At 42.2% G+C, this 13,105-nt stretch overlaps 1 protein-coding gene across 1 annotated transcript in view; it reads left to right on the forward strand.

Moving 5' to 3' along the window:
* The window catches only part of FAM124A (family with sequence similarity 124 member A), a 115,261-nt gene that overhangs the window by 35,456 nt on the left and 66,700 nt on the right, over positions 1–13,105 (forward strand). The window contains exon 3 of the mRNA XM_040266992.1: positions 3,414–4,147. Coding sequence (XP_040122926.1) covers positions 3,414–4,147 — 734 coding nt within the window. The remainder of the gene's footprint in view (positions 1–3,413; positions 4,148–13,105) is intronic.

Consider the following 13,105-nt stretch of genomic DNA (forward strand, 5'->3'; position numbering starts at 1 on the left):
CTGCCTGCAGCTATAAGTATCGCTGTGTAACAACAATCCCCAAACAGTGGCTTGGGTCAGCTGATCCAGACCAAGCTCAGCTGGGTGGCTCTTACCACATGTCTTTGGGTGTTTGGTCCTGGCTGATGGAGGCCAGGCTCAGCTAGGCTGGGTCTGCTCCACATGGCTCTCATCCTCCCTTCTGGCTCCAATGGGCTGGCCCAAGCGTGTTCTTCTCGTGGAAATGTCAGAAGCACAGGAGGGCAAGCCAAAACACATGCCACTATTGTGTGTTTCTATTGGCCAAAGCTAGCCACATGGTCTCATTCAAAGTCAAAGAGTAGGGGAATGCACTTTAACTATTTAGTGGAAGGAAGTATAAAGCCACATGGCAGAGAGAAAGGTGACAAGAGAGAATAAAGAACCAGGGCCCATAATGTAATTTGCCACATCTTTGTTATCTCTTACAAGACTCATCACTCATTTTCTAACTTCTTTCTTTGCCTGCAGCCAACCTCCCCTGACTTGATTCCAACATCCCTTTATTAAAACTTTCCACTGCCCCCTTATCACTCCCAAATTGAGCTGAAACCCTGTACAACTTGGCTCCCATCCATTTTTCCTTCTGCATCTGTTGCCGTGTTTCAGAGTTACTCACCACCCACTTCCAAATGTGCTTGTTTTTCATACTGATCTGTGCCTTCATAAACAGTCTTCCCTCTTCCTGCAGAGATCTCCCCCGCATTTGGGGTTATTGTGAGATATTGTTGACCTATCAAAACCCAATTCACCTGGAGCCTCTTCCAGAAAGCCTTCTCAGAGGCCCTGTGGAGAAAAAATTGCTCCTTCCTTTGTGGTATGATAGTAAATTGAAATTGCATCATGCTCATACTTAACTCATATCAGTTTGGGAATACATGTTCAACCACAGAGAGAAAGAGAGCTTGAATAATTCCACCCACCATTCAACTCCATGATCGTGGGAGTTCCGAGACTTCACTTTGCTGTTACATTAGTCATCATTACATGAGTTCCAGAAGCCTCTTGTAGATGAAAGACACAGCCTACTGAGCAGGGGTCTAGTGTTTCAATGATACAAGACTCATAACAGCCATGCCATGCCACAAGCCTTTATTTCATTTACTAGTCAACCAAAGGAACATCTCTCTGGCTGTGTGGTCTTGTTGCAAGTCAGGACCTTCCAGTTCCATCTTGGAAATTCAAGGGACTTTCAGTGGTAGATCGTCTATAGTAAATGTTTATGTCATTGTGACTTTAGAATCCTCCCGCGTCAAAGATGCTCCGGTACCGTATTTCCTATAGATTTTTGTCAGATGGAATTTTAATCTTTTATGGCTGTGTTTCCCAGCTAAGTTATGAGGTTCTTATTGGTGGCTCATGGTTCTTCTTTATGGCTGCTGCCTGTGGCTGTGCAGGTCATATACTCGAAGGGGGCACTAGTCATGCCAGAGTCTATATTAATGGACTGTGTAGTAGTCATGGTGCCAGCTTCCTTGTCTCCCAGTGCCTGGTACATAGCGATTGCTCAAGAAACACGTGGATGAAAGAGTGAAGGAGAAAGAGGCAACAACAGACTGAGCTAAATGTTCCCGAAATGGGTTTCCCAAGTGGTGCAGCGGTAAAGAGTCCACCTACCAATTCAGGAGAAGCAGGTTCAATCCCTGGGCTGGGAACATCCCCTGAAGAAGGAAATGGCAACCCATTCCAGTATTCTTGCCTGGAAAATTCCATGGACAGAATAGCCTGGCAGGTTACAGCCCATGGGGTCACAAAAAGTTGGACAGCACTGAGCTCACACATACAAATGTTCCCAAGTGAGAGATTTAAGAGTCAGGGTTCCAATGAAAATTCAGACAGGTTTTGCTCCAGCAAAATTAAGATCATGTTATCATAGGTGCCTGTGATGAAATGTACCTCTCAACCCACTTGAAATGTCTTAACTACCAAAAAATCACCTTCCATCATGTGAACCGATTGAAACGATGGTTCCTACAGGAACATCATTCTTCTCAAACGTTACCGATGGCATGATGGCCCTGTGCCTAACACCCTAGTGGACATTGTGAGGTATGTATGTGGAGACAGGTCTAGATGCTAGATGAATCTTGCCCTCCATGTCACAGTAGACTTAAATTTGCCTTGATTTCCCTTGGCTCATCATACAACTTAAATGAAAAGAGAGCCATTATGAATAAGAATAGGGTTTTTATCAGGTTATCTGATAAAATATGTGGAACATTCCTTAGGTAGTGTGGCCAGCAAACTTTTCACCCCATGGGAGAAGGTTGCCAAGGTAAATAGTCAACTTCACACTTGGAATCCGATGTTCTGCCAGAGGACATGGGGAGGGGAACTGACCCACTTGGGATGTGCGGGCTTCTGGGTGGATGTGGCCCAAGGAGGGGTCCAAAAGGCAGCATGACATGGGCAGTGATGGTCCAACTATGCCTCACCTCCCCCCAAACCACAGGCCTAGGAAGCTCTGATAGAACATGGGGTTCACCCCTCCCCCCGGATTGTTCTTCCCTCTGTCTCCAGCAGCAAGACGATCACCTCCTGGCCACCCCACCAGCGTGACAGTTAGCAGGATGCCTCACCAGCCAGGGCTTGATGTGTCCATTAGAGGAAGTACCTGGTGAAGAAGGGGTTCCATAAATGTTAAATGAATGAACAAAGTGATGAATAAGCCAACAAAATAAGCAAGCCAAAGGAGTGCTTATAGGGAACCTTTGTGGGGGAAGGCACTACAGTAACCCTGGGAAATTCTAAATGGTGTAAATGGATCTTCCCAACCCAGGGATTGAACCCCTGTCTCTTATGTCTCCTGCATTGACAGGCAGGTTCTTTACTGCTAGCGCCCCCTGGGAAGCAGATGTTGTACACCTAATGCTTAATGCTCTGGTATCCTTTCCAAATGCATGGAGACTTGACTGTATTGTTCAGTGGAAGAAACGTGCAACCTGCTGCAGTACCACACCAAGGTCTTCCTAATACCATGCAGCTTGGGAACCAGGGTAATCGTTCTTGAGTTTGGGGCTGCTGTTGTGTATGGCCAGCTATGTCCATTCAGTCATGTGTCCAACTCTTTGCCACTGTATGGACTGTAGCTCACCAGGCTCCTCTGTCCACGGCAGTCTCCAGGCAAGAATACTGGAGTGGGTTGCCATTCCCTCCTCCAGGGATCTTCCCAGCCCAGGGATGGAACCCCAGTCTCTTATGTCTCCTGCATTGGCAGGCAGCTGGGTGCCCCAACACTCCTATTTGCACGTGAACTTGGGTTCAGAATTTCATAAGATCAAGGAGTCAGTTCTAATGGAGCTTCTGTTTCTGCCAAGACCTTGCATGTCATCACGGGCCACCTTCATGAAGTAGTCACCCTGTGTTCTTTGGGGTTTCTTTTTGTGTGTCGCTAGGTGAGTACTCTACGGAGGAGGCGCAGGACCCTTTCCTGGTCAGCATCCACATCATCGCGGACCCAGGGGAATCCCGCCCCTTGCAGGAGGCCATCGACAAGGTCTTGGCGTGGATCCACCCGGACCTCCCGCTGTTCAGGGTCTCGGAAAGGAGGGCGTGCCGCCGGAGGAGGAGGGTCCCCAAGGCGGCACAGCCAGCGCTGGCGGTGGTGCTCTTCCTGCAGGAGGAATACGGCGAGGAGCCGATCCTGCAGCTGCACCGCACGCTGCAGCGGCCGCCCTGGCGCCACCACCACACGGAGCGCGTGCCCGGCAAGTTCCTGCCCTATCTGCCCTGCAGCCAGGACTTCTTCACGCTGGCCCCGGGAACGCCGCTCTGGGCCATCCGGCCAGTGCACTACGGCAAGGAGATCGTGCGCTTCACCATCTACTGTCGCCATGACAACTACGCAGACATCCTCAAGTTCTACGAGCTGATCCTCAGGCGGAGCCCCAGCCAGAAGAAAGTGGACTTCTGCATCTTCCCCATTTTCTCCAATCTGGACGTGGATATCCAGTTTTCCCTCAAGAGACTGCCCTGTGACCAGACCCCGGTCCCCACCGACTCCTCGGTGCTGGAGTTCCGGGTCAGGGACATCGGCGAGCTGGTGCCACTCTTGCCTAACCCTTGCAGCCCCATCAGTGAGGGGCGCTGGCAGACGGAGGACCATGACGGCAACAAGATCCTTCTGCAGGTACTTGGGGGCATGTCCGTCTGTCTGCCTGTGTCTGTCTCCCTTTGATGATAACAAATAAACAAGTGAAATGGCTTTTCCTGAAACCCTAGCAAGTACTTGTTACAAAACAAGGAGTTAAGAAAAAGGAGGGATCAGTGACCCTTTCCGGCTTGAAGACCAAGTCAAGTTGCCCTCTAATTAAACGGTTTTCACTTTGCTGCCAAGGTCATGTGCCCTAGGCCAACAATAGTTGATCCCTCTAGTGCCACTACCTGTGACAAGCATCCATCCACTAAATGCTTGGGGTTCCAGGGGATCTTGAATGAGCTGATATCCCAGGGAATTTGCTATTAAAGATTGTTTAGTCTACTCCCTCACAAGGAGGTGGTTTTTACCAATGAATTCTTCATTTCCACAAAAGAACTTCAGGAAAAGCCATCCGTGACAATTGTAAAATATATTGACATTCAGTAGAGAAGATACGTTTTCTTCTTTGCTCTGGTGCCTCCCCTACTTTCTACCCTTCACTCTTCTGCTACTGGGCATTACATTGTTAAAATTCAGTGATTACTGGGAAATGCCTTCTGGGCATTTTAAGGAGTAGTGCGATGTCTTTGGGGCTTCTGGTTTCATTAAGCATGGGAAGAGGGGAGTAAATACATAGAAGGAAATGGATGCAGTAGGCTCTTCTGTTGCTTCTGTGGTTAATGTCTTGGTTCAATTACTGGACCCTTTTCTCCTCCCATCCTTCCAGCAATCATCCCAACTCTTTAGAAGTCATTAAGTTCCACTGTTGAATTCAAAATTGAGCATATAGATTTAAGAATGTCCTATATATGCCCTACCTGATACATGCTTTCAAGAATTTCATGCTTTCAAGCCTGATACAGGCTTTCTAGAATTACTAATAACAGGTAAATCAGTTCCAGGCATATACAGTTTTGTCCTTCTGAAATGCCTCTGCCTTTGGCATCTTGGTTTTCACAAATGGCTACCTGAGAGGAGAAAGCTGATAGCAAGTTAGGCGACATCTTGAAAGATGCTGGCTGATTGTATTTACTTGAATCACAGATAAAAGTGTCCTAGTTTCTGTTGGTTTTAGCATTAAACATCAGAGGCATAATCCACATATTGCAAAATGAAGTGAGAATTTGGCATATGTCAGATACCTGGTTCAAACTATAGCTAGGCCACATTGCTCAAGTCAAAAATGTCACCTTGAAATATTTATGATTTAAAGGAAAGAGGTAATTTTCAGATTTCTCTTTGAATTATGCAAATAAAATATAATATTGCTTTATTAGTCACTGAACTAAATGCTATTTGTTTTCATTTTATTTTATATTGGAGTGTAGTTGGTTTACAATGTTGTATTTGTTTCAGGTATACAGCAGAGGGTTTCAGTTATACATATATCTATTTTTTCAGATTCTTTTTTCATAAGGTTATTATGGAGTATTAAGTGGAGTTCCTTGTGCTATACAACAAGTCCTTGTTGACTGTCTATTTTATATATAGTTTATGTATATGTTAATCCCAACCTTCTAGTTTATCCTCTGCCCTCCACCTTTCCCCCTTTGATAACCATATTTGTTTTTGAAGTCTGTACATCTGCTTCTGTTTTGTAAAGAAGTTTATTTCTATAATTTTTTAGATTCCACATATAAGTGACATTATATTTGTCTTTGTCTGACTTACTTCACTTAGAATGTTAATCTCTAGGTCCATCCATATTGCTGCAAGTGGCATTATTTTAATCTTTTTTATGGCTGAGTGGTATTCCATTGTATATATGTGCCATATCTTCTTTATCCATTTATTTGTCAGTGGACACTTAGGTTGCTTCCATGTCTAGGCTATTGTAAGGAGTGCTGCAGTGAACACTGGGGTATATGTATGCTTTTTGAATTATGGTTTTCTCCAGACATATGCTTAGGAATGGGATTGCTGGATCACATGGTATTTCTGTTTGTTTTTTAAGGAACCTCAATGCGGTTCTCCTTGCCTGGAAAATCCCATGGATGGAGGAGCCTGGTAGGCTGCAGCCCATGGAGTCACAAAGAGTCAGACGCGACTGAGTGACTTCCCTTTCACTTTTCACTGTCATGCATTGGAGAAGTACATGGCAACCCACTCCAGTATTCTTGCCTGGAGAATCCCAGGGACAGGGGAGCCTGGTGGGCTGCCGTCTATGGGCAGAGTCGGACACGACTGAAGTGATTTAGCAGCAGCAGCAGCAATGCGGTTCTCCATAGTGGTTGTACCAACTTACATTCCTACCAAGAGTGTAGGAGAGTTCCTTTTTCTCCACACCCTCTCCAGCATTTATTGTTTGTAGATTTTTTGATGCTGGCTGTTCTAGCCAATGTGAAGTGATACTTCATCGTAGTTTTGATTTGCATTTCTCTAATAATTAGTGGTGTTAAACATCTTTTCATGGGTTTTTGTTTTTTGGGGTTTTTTTTTGGCCATCTCTATGCTGCTTTTGAACTGTGGTTTTGGAGAAGACTCTTGAGAGTCCCTTGGACTGCAAGGAGATCCAACTAGTCCATTCTAAAGGAGATCAGTCCTGGGTGTTCATTGGAAGGACTGATGCTACAGCTGAAACTCTAATACTTTGGCCACCTCATGCAAAGAGTTGACTCATTGGAAAAGACTCTGATGCTGGGAGGGATTTGGGGGCAGGAGGAGAAGGGGACGATAGAGGATGAGATAGCTGGATGGCATCACCGACTCAATGGACATGAGTTTGGGTGAACTCTGGGAGTTGGTGATGGACAGGGAGGCCTGGCGTGTTGCGATTCATGGGGTCGCAAAGAGTCAGACACGACTAAGCGACTGAACTGAACTGACTGATGTTGTCTTTGGAGAAATGTCTATTTAGATCTTGTGCCTATTTTTTGATTGGGTTGTTTGTGTTTTTGATATTGAACTACATGTGCTGTTTGTATATTTTAGAGATTAATCTTTTGTTGGTTGCACCATTTGCAAATAGTTTCTCCCATTCTTTGGGATGTCTTTTTGTTTATGGTTTCCTTTGCTGTGCAAAAGTGTTTAAGTTTAATTAGGTCCCTTTGTTTATTTTTAATTTTCATTTCTGTAGGCTATGGATAGAAGAAGATCCTGCTGCGATTTATGTCAAAGAGTATTCTGCCTATGTTTTTCTCTAAGGGGTTTATAGGATCTGGTCTTACATTTAGGTCTTTAATCCATTTTGAGACTTTTTTGGTGTGTGGTGCTAGTGTTCTACTTTTATTCTTTTACATATGACTGTCTGTTCTCCCAGCACTACTTATTGAAGACTGTCTTTTCTCCACTGTACATTCTTGACTTCTTTGTTACAGATTAATTGACCAAAGGTGCGGGGGTTTAATTCTAGACTTTCTTTCCTGTTCTATTGATCTATAAGTCTGTCTTTGCACAGGTACCACAATGTCCATAGCTTGGTAGTATAGTCTGAAGTCAGGGAGCCTGATTCCTCCAGCTCTGGTTTTCTTTCTCCAGATTACTTTGGCTCCTTGAGTCTTTTTGTTTCCGTACAAATTTTAAGATTTTATTATTCTAGAGCTGCAAAAAACTGCCTTTGGTAATTTGATAGGGATTGCATTGAATCTGTAGACTACCTGGGGCAGTATAGTGATTTTGACAATATTGATTCTTCCAATGTAAGAACATGGTATAGCTTTCTGTCTGTCTGTGTCATCTTCCATTTCTTTCATCAGCATCTTATAGTTTCTGGAGTACAGGTCTTTTGCCTCTGCAAGTAGGTTTATTCCCGGGTGTTTTATTCTTTTTGATGCAATGGTAAATCGGGACTGTTTCCTTACTTTCTCTTCCTGGTCTTTTGTTGTTAGTGTATAGGAATGCAAGAGATTTCCGTGTATTAATTTTGCATCCTACAGCTCTATCAAATTCATATATCAGCTCTAGTAGTTTTCTGGTAGCATTTTTAGGATTTTTTGTGTGTAGTATCATGTCATCTGCAAACAGTGACAGTTTTACTTCTTTTTTCCAATTTGGATTCCTTTTATTTCTTTTTCTTCTCTGACTGCCAAAACTACGTTGAATAAAAGTGGTGAGAGTGGACATCCTCGTCTTGTTCCTGAACTTAGAGGAAATACATTGTTTTTCATGTTTGAGTATGATGTTAGCTGTGGGTTTGTCACACACACAATTTTTGTCTTTATTATGTTGACATAGTTTTCCTCTATGCCCACTTTCTGGAGAGGTTTTAACATAAATGGGTGTTAAATTTTTTCAGGAACTTTTTCTGCATCTGTTGAGGTGATCATATGTTTTTATTCTTCAGCCTGTTAATGTGGTGTATCATACTGATTTGTGAATATTGAAAACTTGCATCCCTGGGATAAATCCCAGTTTTTCATGGTGTGTTACCCTTTTAATATATTGTTGGATTCATTTTGCTAGTTATCTTGTTGAGGATTTCTGTGTCCATGTTCGTCAGTAATATTGGCCTATAACTTTCTTTTTTGTGGTATCTGTGTTTGGTTTTGGTATCAGGGTGATGGTGGCCTCACAGAATAAGTTTGGGAGTGTTCCTTCCTCTGCGATTTTTCAGAATAGGATGAGTGTTAACTCTTCTCTAAATGTTTGGTAGAATCTGCCTGTGAAGCCATCTGGTCCTGGACTTTTATTCATTGGGAGTTTTTTTAATCGCAATTTCAATTTCAGTACTTGTGGTTTATATTTTTTATTTTTTCCTGTTCAGTTTTGGGAAATTTGCTAAGAATTTGTCCATTTACTCTAGGTTGTCCATTTTATTGGCATGTAGTTGCTTATACTAGTCTTTTATGATCCTTCATATTTCTGTATCAGTTTTATAATCTCTTTTGAAATGTGAGAAAAGTTTTCTTCTGTATTTGAAGACCGCCAATTCTTTATGCAAAACGTAATGCATTTGCATAAGTAAAAATTAATGAAAGGACTTTGTTTATACTAAAAGGCCAAAATGAATGTGATTGTTTCTGAGGGAATTTTTCCTTTTTGTGTTATTTAGAATACTTCCCCCCCCCCAATCTCTGTAATAATATAAATGAAAGAATGTAAGAAAGCTTGGCCTGAAACCCACGCAAAGGAACCATTGAAAGAATATTTCAAAGTCACAGATTTAAATAGCTATACAGTCTGTATAGGTACAGGCTTTTGAATTTAGAGCATCCAAGTATGCAAAGAGTAAGAGAAAAAGATTTGTATCATGGGGGTTTCAGGAATTTGGGCTTTTGTCCAAAATGGCAATAGGTTAAATTAATGTGGGCAGAAATGAATAATGGTTCCCTCTCACAGTTCTTGATTATGGCTGTTTGAATAGATTATTGTTACTGCATCACTGTAGAAAGAAGCTCTCTGCTCTAGCTTGATACACCTGCGTGCGTGCGTGCGTGTCTGTCTGTCTGTGTCTGTGTCTGTCTGTGTGTCTGTGTCTGTGTGTCTGTGTCTGTGTGTGTGTTAGTCTCTCCATCGTGTCCAGCTCTTTGTGACTTCAATGGACTGTAGCCCATCAGGCTCCTCTGTACATGGAATTCTCCAGACAAGAATAATGAAGTGGGTTGCCATTCCCTTCTCCAAGGGGTCTTCCCAACCCAGGGATCGAACCCAGGTCTCCCACATTGCAGGCAGATTCTTTTCTATCTGAGCCACCAGGGAAGTCAGTGCAACTCTTTTAAGTTCATTTTAAAAGTAAAAATTTATATGCTTCAGTCTTTAGCAAATTAAGATGTTTTGGTTGTGGGAGGAGGGACCCAGTGGAGAGAGCACCTTTCTTTTTTCACATTCTCCTTAGCAGTGTGGTTCCCAAGTTTCATTTTCGACACACATGCTTTTGTTCACTTGAGTGCAGTTATACATTGAAGATGATCTTGGTTGGGTAGTTTTTAGTTGCTTTCTTAAAATATAGGTTGCATTTCATTTCTTCATCCTGCCCCATTGACTTGACAATCCATATTTCAGAGACCTCCTTCAGTGTTTAATTCCTCTGAAGGAGAAAAGCTGAGAGGTTTGTTTCTGGGAGCTACTCGACCTGTTTTAAGAATTTGGAATTATTTTTTGTAAAACGCACTCTTTTATCTTTTTATAGTTTCTTTACACTGTTGCATTAATTTCTGCTGAACAGCAAAGTGAATCAGTCATTCGTCTACATATATCCACTTTGCTTTTGGATTCCCCTTTCACTTAGGTCACCACAGAGCACTGAGTGGGCTTCCCAGGTGGCACTAGTGGTAAAGAACGTGCCTGCCAATGCAAGAGACAAAAGAGACGTGGGTTCAACCCCTGGGTCAGGAAGATCCCGTGGAGGAGGGCATGATGACCCACTCCAGTGTTCTTGCCTGGAGAGTCCCATGGACTGAGGAGCCTGATGGGCTGCAGTCCATGGGGTTGCAAAGAGTTGGACATGACCAAAGCAACTTAGCACACACGCAGAGCGTTGAGTTCCCTGTCCTATACAGTAGGCTCTCGTTAGTTATCTATTTTATATATAGTAGTGTATATATGTCAATCCCAATCTCCCAATTCATTCCACCCGCTCCCTCACCCTGGTAACCTGAAGGTTTGTTTCCTGCATTTCTGACTCTGTTTCTGGTTTGCAGATAAATTCACCTGTACCATTTTTCTAAATTCCACATATAAGTAATATTATATGATATTTGACTTTCTCTTTCTGCCTTCCCTCTGTATGACAATCTCTAGGTCCATCTAGGAAGTGACTCCCAGAAGATCTTGCTGCAATTCCTGTCAAAGAGTGTCTCTGTTTTCCTCTAAGGCTTTTATATTTATGTCTTACATTTAGGTCTTTAATCCATTTTGTGTTTATTTTTCTCTATAGTGTTAGGAAGTGTTCTAATTTCATTCCTTTCATGTAGCTGCCTAGTTTTCCCAGTGCCACTTGCTGAAGAGACTGTCTTTTCTCCATTGTATATTCTTGCCTTCTTTGTCACAGATTAGGTGGCCATAGGTGTGTGGGTTTATCTCTGGACTTTCTGCCCTGTTCCATTGATCTGTATTTCTGTTTTTGTGCCAGGACCAAACTGTCTTCGTTACTGTAGCTTTGTAGTATAGTCTGAAGTCAGGGAGCCTGATTCCTCTAGCTCTGTTCTTCTTTGTCAAGATTGCTTTGATTATTTGGAGTCTTTTGTGTTTTTGTACAAATTGTGAAATTTTTTGTTCTAATTCTGTGAAAAAACGCCACTGGTAATTTGATAGGGATTGCACTGAATCTGTAGATTGCTTTGGATATTATAGTTATTTTCACAATATTGATTCTTCCAATCCAAGGATATGGTATATCTTTGATTTCTTTCCAGATAGTTTTCTGACTTTGTCTTTTGCCTCCAGTCAGTTCAGTTCAGTTGCTCAGTTGTGTCTTTTTGCCACCCCATGGACTGCAGCACGCCAGGCCTCCCTGTCCATCATCAACTCCCAGAACTTGCTCAAACTCATGCTCATTGAGTTGATGATGCCATCCAACCATCTCATCCTCTGTTGTCCCTTTCTCCTCCTACCTTCAATCTTTCCCAGCATCAGGGTCTTTTCCAATGAGTCAGTTCTTCGCATCAGGTGACCAAAGTATTGGGAGTTTCAGCTTCAGCATCAGTCTTTCCAATGACTATTCCAATGAATATTCAGGACTGATTTCCTTTAGGATGGACTGGTTTGATCTCCTTGAAGTCCAAGGGACTCTCAAGAGTCTTCTCCAACAACACAGTTCAAAAGCATCAATTTTTTTCCAATACCACAGTTCAAAAGCATCAATTTTCTCCAACACCACAGTTCAAAAGCATCGATTCCTCAGTGCTCAGCTTTCTTTGTAGTCCAACTTTCACATCCACACATGACTACTGGAAAAACCATAGCTTTGACTCAATGGACCTTTTTTGGCAAAGTAATGTCTCTGCTTTTGAATATGCTGTCTAGGTTGGTCATAGCTTTTCTTCCAAGGAGCAAGTGTCTTTTAATTTCATGCCTCCTTAGGTAGGTTTTTTCCCTAGGTACTTTAATCTATTTTATGTGGTAGTAAGTGTTTCCTTAATATGTCTTTCTGATCTTTGGTTGTTAGTATATAGAAAGTGTATATTAATTTTGTATCCCACAACTTTATTAAATTCATTGATGAACTCTAGTAATTTTCTGATGGCAACTTTAGGATTTTCTATTTATAGTATCATGTCATCTGCAAACAGTGACAGTTTTACTTATCCTTTTACAATTTGGATTCCTTTTGTTTCTTTTTCTTCTCTAATAGCCATGACGAGGACTTCCAAAACTATGTTGAATAAAAGTGGCAAGAGTGGATATCCTGGTTTTATAGAAAATGCTTTCTGCTTTCACCATGGAGTATGATGTTGGCTGTAGATCTGAAGTATATGACCTTTATTATATTGAGGCAGGTTCCCTCTTATCCCACTTTTTAGAGAGTTTTTATCATAAGTGGGTATTGAACTTTGTCATATAACCTTTTTTGCAGCTATTGAGATGATCATATGGTTTTTCTTCTTCAGTTTGTTGATGTGGTGTATCACACTGATTGATTTGAATATACTGAAGAGTCCTTGAATATCTGGAATAAATCCCACTTGATCAGGGTGTACAATCCTTTTAATTTGTTGTTAGATTTGGTTTGCTAGTATTTTGTTGAGGATTTTAGTGTCTGATTAGATGGAAAGAAAGCTTTCCAACTCCTGAAGCTCACCTCTCCTTTCTTGGCATTGCCTGAATCAGTGGGGAGAGGCAGAAAGGTAGGTGGGTGGGGAGTTGCCAGCCTCTGAAGTTGCCCAAGATATCTCTCTATAAAATATATCTCAGAAATTTGCGTTAATGCTTGATGATTGAAACTACAGCTTTCTGGGGCCAAAACCTGTGTTACACACACTAGAACTAACAAGGTACTTTGAACATAGTAGGTTCTCTTTATACATTTTCCTTACTTTTTCTTGAAGAATCATATAAATGATATATACAAGG

This window comes from Oryx dammah, unplaced genomic scaffold (assembly GCF_014754425.2).
Source record: "Oryx dammah isolate SB20612 unplaced genomic scaffold, SCBI_Odam_1.1 HiC_scaffold_24, whole genome shotgun sequence".
Lineage (NCBI taxonomy): Eukaryota > Metazoa > Chordata > Mammalia > Artiodactyla > Bovidae > Oryx > Oryx dammah.